At 31.9% G+C, this 15350-nt stretch overlaps 1 protein-coding gene across 1 annotated transcript; it reads right to left on the reverse strand.

Annotated features, from left to right (window-relative positions):
• Positions 1-3439: 3439 nt before the first annotated feature.
• Positions 3440-15350, reverse strand: LOC132734751 (uncharacterized). The gene is made up of 2 exons (XM_060721597.1): positions 14594-15350; positions 3440-5129 (listed from the first exon to the last, which is right to left on the reverse strand). The coding sequence occupies exons 1-2, from the start codon at positions 14598-14600 to the stop codon at positions 4312-4314; spliced, it is 825 nt and encodes a 274-aa protein (XP_060577580.1). The 5' UTR covers positions 14601-15350; the 3' UTR covers positions 3440-4311.

Below are 15350 nucleotides of genomic sequence, written 5' to 3' on the forward strand. Positions count from 1 at the left end.
AGGATGATTGTCCATATTGAGTAGAAGACCCCTATTGATTTTGGGGTCACAAAGTCAAAGGTCAAGGTCACTATTACCTTATAACCTGAAAACAGTTTCGAGAGCATAACTAAAGTTCCCTTTGGCCCACAATATTCAAACTTCATAGGATGATTGTCCATATTGGGTGGAAGACCCCTATTGATTTTGAGGTCACAAGGTCAAGGTCACTATTACCTTAAAACTGAAAATAGTTTACAGAGCATAACTTAAGTTCCTTTTAGCCCACATTGTTCAAACATCATTGGATGATTGTCCATATTATGTAGAAGACCCCCATTGATTTTGGGGTCACAAGATCAAAAGTCAAGGTCACTATTACTTTAAAACAGAAAACAGTTTCCGGAGGATAACTTATGTTCCATTTTGCCCACAGTGTTTAAACTGAATAGGATGATTGCCCATACTGGGTAGAAGAACCGTATTGATTTTGGGGTCACAAGGTCAAAGGTCAAGGTCACTATTACCTTAAAACTGAAAACAGTTTCCGAAGCATAACTTAAGTTCCATTTTGCCCACAGTGTTAAAACTGAATAGGATGATTGCCCATACTGGGTAGAAGACCCCTATTGATTTTAGGGTCACAAGGTCAAAGGTCAAGGTCACTATTACCTTAAAACTGAAAACAGTTTCCGAAGCATAACTTAAGTTCCATTTTGCCCACAGTGTTTAAACTTCATTGGATGATTGTTCATATTGGGTAGAAGACCCCTAATGATTTTGGGGTCACAAGGTCTAAGGTCAAGGTCAATATTACTTTAAAACTGAAAACAGTTTCCGGAGCATAACTTCAGTTCCATTTGGCCCACATTGTCAAACTTCATTGGATGATTGTCCTTATTGGGTAGAAGACCCCTATTGATTTTGGGGTCACAAGGTCAAAGGCCAAGGTCAATATTACCTTAAAACTGAAAACAGTTTCCGGAGCATAACTTAAGTTCCATTTGGCCCACAATATTCAAACTTCATAGGAGGATTGATATTTGAAGGAGGTGATACTTTATTTAATCCCCATGTCTTACAAATGCTTCATTCTTACTAAAAAAAAACAACACTTTCGGGCATATAATGCTCCGCCTAGCGGTGCTCTTGTTTAATCAGGTTATTACGGATAATCGGCAAGTTGTTCCGAATGACCTTAAGTTTGACGGAAAGTGCCGAGAAGTTGGATTGTTACTATTGTGTCAATTGGAACGGTATATTTCAGATGTAGAAATAAACAGTGAAATCTTCGAATATATGTAAAACAAATGTATATATTTGACATCCAAAGGAAAAAGGTCTGTTTCGGTACAATTATGATTGAAAATATCTCTGACAGCCATTTTTATTTTAATAACCCCACTGATGTACAAATTTAAACTAATCCGACTTAATGTCAACAGGGGGTTGGCATTTTGTACTTTAATTAGGTTTCTTACAACCATAATAAAAAATATATATATAATGTATTGTTTGCGTTTGTATCTATGAATTCACTTATTTTAGGTGGACTTTTACTTGATATATTGGAAACATATAAACTTGTCAACAACTCTCAGCATTAAATTATTTTTTGTTTACATGTTTAGTTTCTTAGCGTAGGTTAGACCGGAATAGCGTTTCCGTTCTGTGTATTCTTACTAAATATATTGTGTTCGAGGTCCACATCCGAAGACTGACTGTACTAAATGTACACATGTACAAAAATAACGATTTAAAAAAAAATCCCATATAAACTATAAAAAAAATTTATAGTATATATATGGGATTTTTTTAATCGTTATTTTTTTGTTTCGAATAGAATTTCGGGTTCCTGTGATTGTACATTGTGTTCGAGGTACTTACGGGAAGGGCAGAACAATTGCATATGACTTTAGATATAGATATAAAAGTAAAAAGTACATTATATATTTGCTAATTCATTGTGTAATTATATTTTTAGAAACTGAAAGAACATGAAATAGAATGCGTTTTCTGATTGAAAAGTTGTCAATCTTAAAATATTAATCGAAATATTCTTGATTTTCCAAAGGATGTCAAACGAATACATTCGTCATTATGCAAAGATTTGTCATAGCATCAAAAGTCAAGTGTTACAATTATTTTAAAACCGTTTTAATGAACTGTAAAAGCCATTATCTTAAATCGTTGTTCGTATTATTTCCGACATGATTATAAAAAAACAACGAGGTTTGCCGAATGACGAATAGTACAATGTATCTGTCATTATGCTACGGTTCGGACAGGAATATCCGTTCCGAGGGTACGCCGCCCATTGGGTGGTAACGAGTGAATATCAAAACAATAATGTTATATACTTGACATCCGTATGACTTTCAATTTGATTTACAGTGCAACATTGCATAGCTGAAATCCGGAAAAAGAACGCTTAAAATATTTTTGAGTGTTCACAGTAACACTTCATGTAAGGAAAAGGTTGTTCTTGATTTTGGCTTTCAGATGCAGATATTTAGGATATGTAGCGCAAAAATAAAAGTATCTCAATGAATAATACATAAAAATAGGCAAGTTAAAACTTATTATATAAATTGAAATGAATAATTAAATAAATATGAAAAATGTGAATATTGATTTACTTTAAAAATAGCCTGTTTTTATCAGTAAAACTTACAGAAAAAAATCTAACATCACCAGGAAGTTTTGACGGTATAAGCACGGTAATATTTAGACATTAGAGTTATGGGCTTGTAGTCGAGTCCAATCATGACGACTATTTTTTGTGTCTCTTAGTGATTTATCACATTTGATCATACTGTTACGCTGCCATACTATAGGCTTTTAACTCGAAATCAACCACGACTTCAATTTAAAAAAGATTTTGTGATTACTTAAACGTTTCGGTGAAAACAATGCATGACTATAGGAACTTTTAGTTAAGCGACAAGTATAAGGTCATATTGCGACTTCCTTACACTTGTTGAGCCTTTCTGTGCATTTGCAAATGAAACATCTCGGTTTTTATTCTAATCTAAAGTTTGACGGAAAGAGCCGAAAATATTCGTGAAAGCTCGATAAAACACTCCTTTGAGCTTGTTCCAGATTTCCATAAAAACTCTAAAAAAGGGAGAACCCTTGAGATCAATGAAAACAATGATGTGTAAATTGTAGACTGTATCGAAACGTTCAAAATCTCTCACTTCCCCAAGCACAGGCTTAAGCAGCACGCAATCGTCAACACTAAAAGTATTCGTTTCATTGACCACGAATGACCAGAAAAAAAACCCACTGGAGATGAAGTCGCCAGAAATGACCGTTTGGTACAATCAGAACATCTCGGCCATTATTCATAAAACATTAATTCTTATCCGAAGTTTGACGGAAAGAGCCGATAAGATGCGATTGCACTTGCATGACTTGGTAATGTGCGATCAGAAGACTAAGTACAGAAACAATAAAACTATTTGTAAAATTTATCTATTTTTCTTCAAAAATTAACAATTTAAAACAAGGCAAAAATTGCCATTTACATACACGCAAAAGATATTTAGGATTTGGTGATTCTGCCTATCTTTCGGTTCAATCATTAGCTAAGGTGGTCTAGAAAAAGAGACAGAAGTTTATAAATGAACAAATTCTATACCTGTCAACAAATAAACTCAAGAAAGAACCGTCAAGGATACTTCTCACAATTTTGATAAAGGTCGGTCAAATTACTTATCACAAAATGAATTTTCCTTTTAAACGGAAAATCAGTTTCCGTGAAGAATTTAAGAGATAAACATTATAAGATATTTTGTTCCAAGTTTGACAATGAACATCATCCATCCAAAGATAAACGTATGGTGGCTGTTCTGGTACACTTTGCGCGTTGCGCTGTCGATGTCGCCCTGTCGCTTGGCTTATAAGCCAATCCTTTTGAGCCGGGCGACAATGTGACATTGCGACAACACGCCGCACAACACGGCGTTTGGTGTGCATCGTTAGCGGCCGGACGACAAGACGAAAGTCCGACAACGCGCTGTTTGGTGCTTTGTCGTGCTGTCACTAGCGACAACACGACGCACAAAATCGTTCCAAATCAGCCCCCATATAAACGAGGCATCATTATTCATTAGTTACTTTCAAACATGGAGGAAACCAAGTTTGGTGATCTTTACTATATTTTTGTTGCTCTTTTTGTATAGCATTTGTAGCACATGAACTGTATATTAACTCTGGTGAGGGCCAGTAATGATTTTATAGTTTTGAGAGGGTACACCAACCGTATCATTTTAAATTAGGTCAATTGCACAGTGAAGACAAATTTAAGGCATGCCCTTCATTTTTACTTCATGTCTTTTCTTTGGGTTTATTATTGTTTTCTGAATGTATCCCAACATTATCTGTGCTGACTTTATCACTTTTTGATTTAGAAACTGGTTCTCCATTTGTTGGAACTACTGAATTGATTTTTATTTTTTTATCAGTATCCGTATTTCCTTTATTAGCGTCACTTTCGCCCTCAAAATGAACCGACCTCATTGTCCCACCTTTAGTCTCTACGTCAGTTAATGTGACATTCGGGGACACACGTGGTTTACTAGATACAGGGCGTCCTCTCGCGACAGGTAACTCTTGTTGTCCTAAATTTACCTTATTTGAGGAAGTTACTCGAAGAGAGTCCATCTGTGGTTTAACTCCTCCATTTGCAGTTTTATTTTGGGTAAAAAATGGGAACCTTCGCGGACTTCCATTTTCGTTTATCTTACTATCTCCATTCTCTATAATTCTGTTTTCTTTTGCTTTATTTGTATCTATTTTATCAATATTTATAACAACGTCTGCATTTTCTTCTGGTCTTTGTGAGTTTAAAGCAGTATCCCTGTCTTTCTTTCTATGTTGTGCAATTTCGCGCCATTTTTTAAAAACGCCTAACGCTTTATCCTTTCTTGCTTTCCTAATTTCTCGTTTTTTGAACTGTATTACGGAAAGTCTCGCACGAATCAAATCTCGCGTATTCTCGTCAATTTCATTCTCTTCGTTGTCAGAATAATGAGATTTCATGCAGAATTGTACAAGTTTAGCAATTACGACTGCTAAGATTCCAACAAGGGCCAAAACACCAAGGGTTATTACAGCTTTCACTCCAGCGTTGTCAAGGTCTGAATCTGTAATATTGAAAATAACTGAAGTTAGAGTAGTTATTAGAGAAGATATAATATTTTATGAGTTATATATAAATGTTTTAATTGATGGGTTGTATCTGAATAAAAAGTAAAGTGGAAAAAATCTCTTCACATAGTATGATTTTGTGCTCTACCAAGTAAAATGTGTTTGTCGTCTATAAGTATCATTATACTCATAAAATAGAATAGCTCCCTATCACCTTGAATTATCGTGACATTCCAAATTATCTTATGTTCCGTGATAATAAAACCTTATAGATAATGTTATCTTTATATCAGAATGCATTCAATCTGTTTCTTTCTATGAACTCTCTTGCAAAACATATCAAATTACGATGTATATCCATTATGAACAAATTTAAATGCACTTAAAATATTCTCCAGTTTACTTGATGTTGACAAACTATAAAGGGAAGTAGAGTAGTTTTACATATGGAAACAAAATTCAAAAGTGATTTTGTTCTGTTGTTATTAAATAATTTTAAATTATTTTAAATTCTTAACTACTAGTAATTTAGTTCGTCGTTTTGATTTAATTAGAATAATTACATTCAAATGACAAAAAATGCATTTTTGTTTAGTTAACAGAAAACAATATTGTTACATTAGTAAGTTATAACATGTAATGAATGGTGGTGTGTGTTTAAAATGTAATATACTTGTTTTAATTGTACAAATGTCAAGTATTACCTTGTTTTAATTCATTTTTGAAAACTATAAATTTTGTGTTATTATATATACTAAATTCAACATTATGAAATCGTCGTTTTTTCAAGAGGGCATACAACAAGAGATAGACAAATGAGCCGCACCACGACAAAACCAACATAGTGGGTTTGCGACCAGCATGGATCCAGACCAGCCAGTGCATCTATTCGTTATGATCTTCTCCGATATTATTATCATGCTATGTTATGTATTTCATATGTATATGCACTGTTCGTTGTCTAGTATTATGCTGTCATCATGTCATCGTGGGCTTTTAAGCCTAATATGATTGAAATAAAACTATCTATCTATCTATCTGTTCGCTTACAAACCCTATTACAAGTAGGGAAACTGATAGCGAACAGCATGGATCGCGAATGCATTACGTTGGTTTTGTCATGGCACGGCTCAAATATATTTTTAAAAAGAAATGGACTGTCCTTTAACGAGTGAGATAAAAATCGAACCGACATGACCTTAATGGTTTTAACAAGTTTTTGAAATAGGGTCATATTTGGTGATCAATAATAGTTTATATCTTAACAAATTTATCAGACGTGTTTGAAAGACATGTAGTATTTGAAATTGAACACTTGAAAAAAAAAAGACCTAACGTGAAACGTTAATTGTACAAATGTACATGTACAAGCAAGTAACGATAGAAATGACGTATAAATTTAATGATACCTTATATTGATACCTCCTAGATTATAATCTCTTATTTGACATTCGACATTTTTCTATAAAAACTATGTCACTTTTATATACTTATTAAAATGAACTTAAAGATGTTTCAATGCTCCAAGATTGATTGTAAATTTTATTATTTTCCTAAAAATCATATCATATGTATACGACAATATCAAAATACGTTTCCGTGCTTTAAAGCAGCACGTCTCCAGATTCATGCTAATTTTCAAAATGGAATATAAAGTTGTGCGGTGAACAAAGAAAGTAATTTACACATCGCAAATGGCACTTAAAACCCACGCAATGTACCAAAAAGACGTACGATATTGTACTTTATAATCCATTTTGAAAATTAGCATTTTGAAAAAAAGTCCTTCCGTGGAACGTCAAATTCTTTTTTATATACATGTACAAGCAAGTTACGATAGAAGTGACGTATAAATTTAATGATACCTTATTTTGATACCTGCTAGATTATATTAAATCTCTATTTGACATTCGACATTTTTCTATAAAAACTATGTCACTTTTATGAATTGCCATGGCGATTGATCCTGAAAAATTATTCAATAATCGCACATAACATGTAAATGCTACTTGAATCTTGAATTGTTTTTACTTTTCTTAAAATCTGAATACATTTGTCTCAAGTTTGATTTTATTGAAACATGTTGGCTCACCTGAAGGCATGCAGCTTTGAAAATCATATAATCTGTATACAATATCAAAATAATCATGTTTTCCTGCTTTAAGATCTGTTTTCATTGTTCATAAGATGAAAAAAATTTCAATTTTCTTTATATTTTACTCGGCTGTGGAGTTTAAATTTTCGAGATCATGTAAGATAACAAGTTTTTTAAACATTAATGTATGTCCTTTGAAGCCAGGTGTTTATTTTTAATTTAAGGTTGTACTTGCACAATAAATAATAAAAGAGAAACAGCATCTTGAACTGGATCTCATGTTAAATATCAATTTTCATGTAGTATTTTATAGCTTGTATGTTGTTTTTTTAAATTTCATTTCAACCATGTACATGTAATGTACAATGTTATACATAAAATTATTTCAGATAATATTAAGATAAATTACACCCCTATCAAAGCTGTAATACATTTGAATTGTCTGCCTTTGAAGTTTGTAAAGACGAACAAAGATATTAATGTAAGCTCTCTTAATATCATAAATTTATTGTAACATAATATTCAATACGTAACATCGATTTGAATGATTATTATGTAATCTTACACAGATTTTAAACGATATGCTGTATTATGAACTTACTGTTATAATATCGGCATGTATATTATCATTGTTTATGTTTTATTTATTATTTGTTTTGATGGTCACGTGTCATTATTTGTCTGGTGAAGATTGCAACCATGAATCGGCTTATATCTCCGATTAACATGTATATAATTTCGGTAACATTTGATCTGTAACATGTAATTTAGGTCTACAAAATATCGTTCATGTGTCGACGTGACTCAAGTCTATTAATTTTTGATCATATAGCAAAATTTCCAAATCTATAAGGTACATAAAATAATGCAATTTTGATAAAGTACTCTACAGTAAAGTTCCCTTGTTAATCAAATTGCGTTCTGATCTTATCAAACATATGCCATCATTTTGTATACAATAGAAGAAGAAAAAGAAGAAAAAGAAAAAAAAGAAGAAGAAGGAGAAGAAGATGAAAAATAAGAAGAAGAAGAAAAAGCAGAAGAAGAAAGGGAAAAGAAGAAGAAGAAAAGAAGAAGAAGATTTAAGAAAAATTACACCTATTTTGAGATTGCGGAGCATTTTGTCGTATTATTTAACTTTAGCCATTTCACTTCTTTAACATCCCATTACATATATATAGCAGTTTTTGTATTTTCTGATCAAATACATAGCTAACATCCACGGTCTAACACAAAATTTCCTAACAGACCTAACAACGCAAAGTAGTTCTCACTCAAAACTGCTTAAAAACCAGCAATTTAAAAGACTGAATAATTTTTAATGTAGGCATTTAACGAATTACAGTGCATTGAAAGTTCAGATTAGTCAATAGAAATATGAGGTTACAATCACAAATTTCGCGGATGAATATCATTTTAATCAATGAAAATGCTATTTTTAGCTATGTTGATTACTGAATACTCCAGGGCGTAGTACACAAATAAATCTGACTACCGAGTAGTGGAATATATACATGTCGGACTGTTTTGGCTAAGTTATTTTTATCAGTGTTAAACAGGTTTATCGTGAACAAAATACCTCGAAATTGATAAGGATTACAAACACGAAATGGAAATTCTCAATTTAGAATTACAATGTATTTGTTTTTATTCAGGCTACATATTACGTATAACTTCACCGTGGTGCAGGGGTATCGCGCTCGTATCGCGCTCGTTTAGGGTGTGAGAGGCCCTTGGTTCAAAACCTAGTCGAGGCAACTTTTTTTTGAAGTGTCTTTTTTAAGGAAGTAGCCACGATATGCAAGGATAAAGTGTGGCTGTCATAAAAAATGATTTTGATGCAACTCTAGTCATGCAAAATTCCATATGTACCATTTGAGACTGGTACATATGGAATTTTACGGACATTTCGGACCATGGACATTTCGGACCAGACATTTCGGACCAGATTTTTTGGTCATTTCGGACCAGATTTTTGGACATATCGGACCATGAGGGGGACACTTCTGACCAGAACATATATTCCTTTTAATATGTAATTATTTGTTATTTCAGGATGTATTTACAATATTTTCTAATAATAAATACAACAAATATTTGACATTTTTATGTTTTATGATATTCAAAATGCATGCAGTAATGACCTGTCCGACGAGATTTTCACATTTTCTGACAAGCTTATATTACCATGTTTTAATATTGAAAAAAAAATAATAGCCATGGAAGTTGATCATATCATAATAAAATGTCTGCAAACGTGCGTCTTTAAAACATTGCTAGTTTGTTTTTTAAATTTCTTCATTTATAGTGCAAAATATATAAAATCTAAATCGGGATAGGTTTAAAATCTTCCCATGGTGTCTCATATATTCTAATATTACACTTTAGTTTATAGAATAATTGATGCATAATATATAAAAAATGATATTTATTCTGGTCCGAAATGTCCAAAACACAAATTATCCCAAATGTCCAACACATGGTCCGAAATGTCCAAAACAGTGGTCCGAAGTGTCTAACGCATGATCCGAAATGTCCAACACATGGTCCGAAATGTCCAAAAATCTGGTCCGAAATGTCCCTTAATATGGTCCACAGTGTCCAAAAATCTGGTCCGAAATGTCTGGTCCGAAACGTCCATGGTCCGAAATGTCCTATTACCATCTCAAACTGTTATAGAAAAAAATCTTAACGCAGTCGCTGCGTAAGATGAATTATAGTATATAAAAATAAACTTATATAGGAAAATACATATATACAGATAGTCAGTATGATTTAGATTCCAAAGATCAGAAAATACCACAGAGCTTGCAGCCCTTTGATTAAACCAGCGATTAACAAGGGTATTTAAGCCTATGTACGTGTATATTAAGGAGGAAAATATAAGCATCGTGATATTTCTGTTTCATGAAATCTCATGCAGGTTTTATTGATAAAAAGTCCCTTAAAATTATTTTAGAATGGCAATGTACTATATTAAATAAACTGTAATATTTATGTAATTGTTTACTGCATATATTGATGAGACAATAAATGAATGAATGAATGAATGAATGAATGAATGAATGAATGAATGAATGAATGAATGAATGAATGAATGAATGAATAAAAAATAAACAAACAAATAAATAAATGCATTGAGCAATTGTCTTTTGGAACACTCGGTCTTTTTCATAGTTTTTTTAAATTCTTCGTGCAGCAATGAAAATTCAGCAATCGCCGTTAAACATGGCAGTATGGCTTTCCATTTAATATACTTTTATAATTAACAAAATATACACGAAACTGGGCTTCTGTTTGGACTAACTACTTCACGTTACAATACACGATATATAATACCATATGTTAACTATACAAGATCATCTTGACCTTTCGTCGGTTATACTATAGAATAAAAAATTGCTGTCTGACATTGCATGACTTACCACTACAATCAATGAAATTCATCTTCATCAAAATCTATTTTATAACAGAAAATCATGAATAATTTATATATTTAACACAATTAACTGGTAGTTTTTATAATACACGCAAACATGGCTGATAACATAGATTGATGCGAAGATTATCTGATCAAAATTTCAATTAGAATTTTACAAAGATTACATTATAAATATATCTATAACAAATTGATATCGATTGTAAATATTATAATGAAAATATTTTTGGATACTTCTTTTCGACTATAAAATTAAGTGCTTTTTATAGAGAAAATATAAGATATCTAAAAGGGTTTTTCAGTGTGACTTGTTTATTCAACGAAACATTTAATACATTTAAGTGAACTAACAAAACGTGAAGTTTGAAAGGTAAATCTAAGAATGCCTTTCTTTTGTATATTTACGGTACATTTAAGTGTATATATTATATACCAATATCACCCTTTTAAGACGATTTTGCTATTACGTCTATTTATCTAAATATTTGAAATATTACCACTTGGAAAAAACAAACAAATTTTTATGTTATTCGACATATCCAAGGTAAATATCACAACAAAGGTGTGAAAGCCTTTCAGATTCGGGTATTCATTATTTTTTCACTTTAGGGTTTGAAGTGGCTAGCTTTCTATTTTGATTATATTTACTTTCGAGGAAACACCGTTTGGGTATTACATGCATTCTTATGTAATTTAAGTTTAATTTATATACTATTATAATTATAATACTTGAGTTCACGAAGTAGTGTTGGAACACCTGACAACCTATAAATAGACATATTCTGTAGATACATAATATAGATTGATTGATTTTTTCCTGTATTCAACTATATGATGTAAAACTTGCACGTGCATTTGACCTATAAAAATAAACTGAGCTATAAATCAGGTATATCTAAAAACTGTAGTTAAACTTTATGACCATTTTCACTCCATGACAATCCGTGTGTTCGTTCGTGCCTCCCACTTTATAAGGCAATGGTAATGTTGTAACAATTAGGGCTGACAATTGCCGTGTATAATCATGATGTAAATAAATCTATTTCTTTACCAGGATAACTTTTTTAATCACTTCGTGAACAAATATTGTATCTAGAATTTTTTTTTACATTTTCTGATTATATATATATTCATCACGTTTCAATAATATACATTTTACTGTATATATTTATACGTGAACAAATATGATAAGACTCTCTTCAATTGTTTTAGTCCGGCGTGACATTTTAAAGCACTATTTGTGTTTTTTGACAGTGTATAAATTAAAGTTAGTGTTGAAGCTAAGATGTTCACCAATCCAGTTCTACATTGTATCATCGCATTTGTCCCCATCTCATGTACTCATTTACACTGCAGTAATGGAAAAGAGTTAACCGTCTTTCCCACTGGAATTTATTGTGTCTTCAACTGGGCTCGAACCTTGCAACATGTAGCTCTCGGACCAGAAGCGCGTATGCTACTACTGTTCAATAGTAACAATGGCAGACTGTTTCAACACTCAGTCAAACGTTGATGTTTCTTTGTTAGAAATCAGTCACGGACATAGGTATATACTTCAATTAAAAACTAGTTTGATATGCTTTTTATTGTTCTAACGGGGATCAAGTCGATCTTTCAAGTTTCCTGTAGCGGCATATGGATCACTAACTGATATAGTTAGTTTGAACAAAAGATCAAAAGAGCCATTAGTAGATTGTTGCATTCTTTTAATCAGCCGTTAAAATCTTGCATGTAGCACTCATTACCTCCTAACCGCTTTGTTATGATCAGTATATAAGTTACTTTATCAATAAGTTTAAAGTATATGTTTCTTATATTTTGGTAATAATTCCCCCTGATTTGATTACAATGTAGCACGCGTTTTGATGGTATTTTATAAGTACATATTTGTACTAGATCGATTAATTCATTAATTTAAACTACATGTATATTATGATGTCGTCTGCTTCTGTTCATTTATGTACATAATATGCTGTGCACTGGACGTGATAGGAACCAGGCTTGAATACGGATATAAAGACTAATAAAGACAATATGATTTACAGTATTTCATGCATTTTATATGCATAACTGGTCGAGGGGTTAAAGTCGATGACTTCACATCCAGTTACCTCTTTGGCGTGGGTTGGATCCCCGGGAGATGCTTTGGTAGTTTAGCGCGGAGGAAGGTAGTCTAGTACTGGTGTAACTCTTCAGGAACGATGGTTAGGAAACTACCCGCCTAAATGACTGAAATACTGTTGGGAAAAGGCGTAAAATGAAACAAACAAACAAACAAAGAAATATGCATAACTCATTAGACAAATTTTCTTAGTTTGTCTGCTCCGTGTCTTCTATGCACTTAAAGGCACATAATGCTTCAGAATGCAGAATAGACCAGCTTGGGCACTTTAAAAAGACAGATACGCCAAAGATAATAAAAGATATATTTAGAATTAAATTGAAAATCATTAAAATCGTATTCTTTGTGCCATTCTTAGTCCGATTATGGACAAAAAGCGTTGCAACGTTTTTCAATTTTTGGTCATTTTTCCCCAGTTACAATGATTATGCTGGAAAACGGAGTGAGCGCGAATGGCATGAAATTTTGCACACAAGTTATTGATGTAGACCTACATCAAATTGAACATTAATTTCGAAAATTTATTTTCAGTCCTACCATGTCAAAAAACCTCAGTGGAGTCCCTTTAAAATTTTCCGAGGAACTGAACTTGTGAATATTGAAAATCTGACATTATGACCATGAAACTCCCGATAGCACCAATGGTTCCAAGGGTTTTGACGAGGAGTCTTTTTTGTTTGTTTGTTGATTTACAAGTTTGTTGTTGTAGAAATAGCTGTTTTTGACTTTTTAAAAACAAATTTTTTGTAAATGATCGGATGGGTTCTACAGGCATGCCGTCGAGCAAACCCTTTACTTATACCCTTTTGCCAGTTTGTGTCTGCAACACACCTTACTTTGCCCACTTTAAACATGTTTAAAAAGATCAAATATGTTTGGTTTTTTTTCAATAATAATGATTTTATGTATATCAGTTATATTAATGCTATATTCACTATCAAATAACTGCTTTGTATCAATCAAACAAAATACATAAAAAACTTTTTTTCTTTATCGTATGCTTTTGTGTCCGTAGATCTTGAATGCAATAGATGTAATTTGATCCGCAGTCTTAAACAGTATTAAATCTTTATAACAATTTGTCGTATTAGAAGTATTTTCTTAAGTCGTCTGCTTTTATTTATTTTCGTCTGCTATTGGGAACTGTTATATTATTATTTTAGTCAGTATAAATAGGATGATTTTTTTCTTGATAGTTAATTTTCTAAACAGACTCACGTTTTATTCAGAGATATTATTTAAATAGCATTGGCATGAATACGTTTTGGATCAGCGCCTGACATGCAAATACTTGTGCAAAAATACATTGTACATTATATATAACATTTATCAGTTACTTATTTTGTACGAATTTTGCTTAGTGAACAGAAAAGATAGACATTATTTAAAAAAATGAACAGAACACTTCGGAAAATTGAAATAAACTACTTTTTTACTGTTAACTGAATGCTATGGGCAGGACTAATGCATATATTATTCTACACCTTAATCGTTGCAAATTTTTATCAAATCCTACTGTAATATTAAATGCAATGTGGATATTTCATTTGGTATATTTTTGCCACAGAGAGTCATTGTATATACATTTTGTAGTACAAAAGATACAAATAAACATACGTTATAAAAATGTACATGTTGTTAAAGACATTCTCTTCTGTAAACAGACATTCGTTTCTATAATTGTATCAGAGTAAAACTGTCTGAGCTTGGTGTACTGACCTTATCTGTTTTAACATTTAAAAAGTATCACTTTAATAGCGAAAATATTTTAAAGGTTGTAATATTATATAAATTGATACATTACCTGCCATTTGATTCCGAATGGCAATATATAATTAACCCCGTTTACACTCATATAGTCCTGTTTACTTCATACTACTTTATTAGCTAACAATTGTGTTCCTTTTTGTAATTCCAAAATATTGTCACAAACTGAACATGTATCCCATATCAGCCGAATAATAATGATAATATTACAAAACAATTCTTAAACTAATCTAACATGTCTGTTCATAATCCGTTATTTTCAGTAATATTTCATATAAAATTATATTCCATTTAAATTATTACAACAGTTTATTGCGAATTAAAGCGATTATAGCAACATGAAATAACAAGTAAGTACATTGTCCCCCAGTTATTTAATCTTATTTTTTACTCAAAAAAGAGAGAGAAAAAGGATATATCTACACAAGACACGCGTTAATCGCTTTTAATCATCTTTCCACTTTTAAATCTCCTCGTTTATCTTTCATATATATCTAATAAATCAATGCGTCTCGTGTACGGGAAGCGTCCACATAACCCGGACTACGTAAAATCAGAACAATTATTTCCCACTTTGTGTATATTCCATTTATATACATACACAAACATTTCTTTAAATGTAATATTAGATTTCTTTTATTCCGTTTATTTCAAACACTCGTGTCAACGTAAATACTATTAGTGGAATATGAATGTTTATAAATCACGGCGTAACGGTAATGATTGTACTAAACTTGTTTTATTCATATAGCAATATTTGTTGTGCCTGACTCGGACAATGTTTAAAGAAATAA

Source organism: Ruditapes philippinarum, unplaced genomic scaffold, assembly GCF_026571515.1.
Source record: "Ruditapes philippinarum isolate M1 unplaced genomic scaffold, ASM2657151v2 ctg3287_1_1_1_1, whole genome shotgun sequence".
Lineage (NCBI taxonomy): Eukaryota > Metazoa > Mollusca > Bivalvia > Venerida > Veneridae > Ruditapes > Ruditapes philippinarum.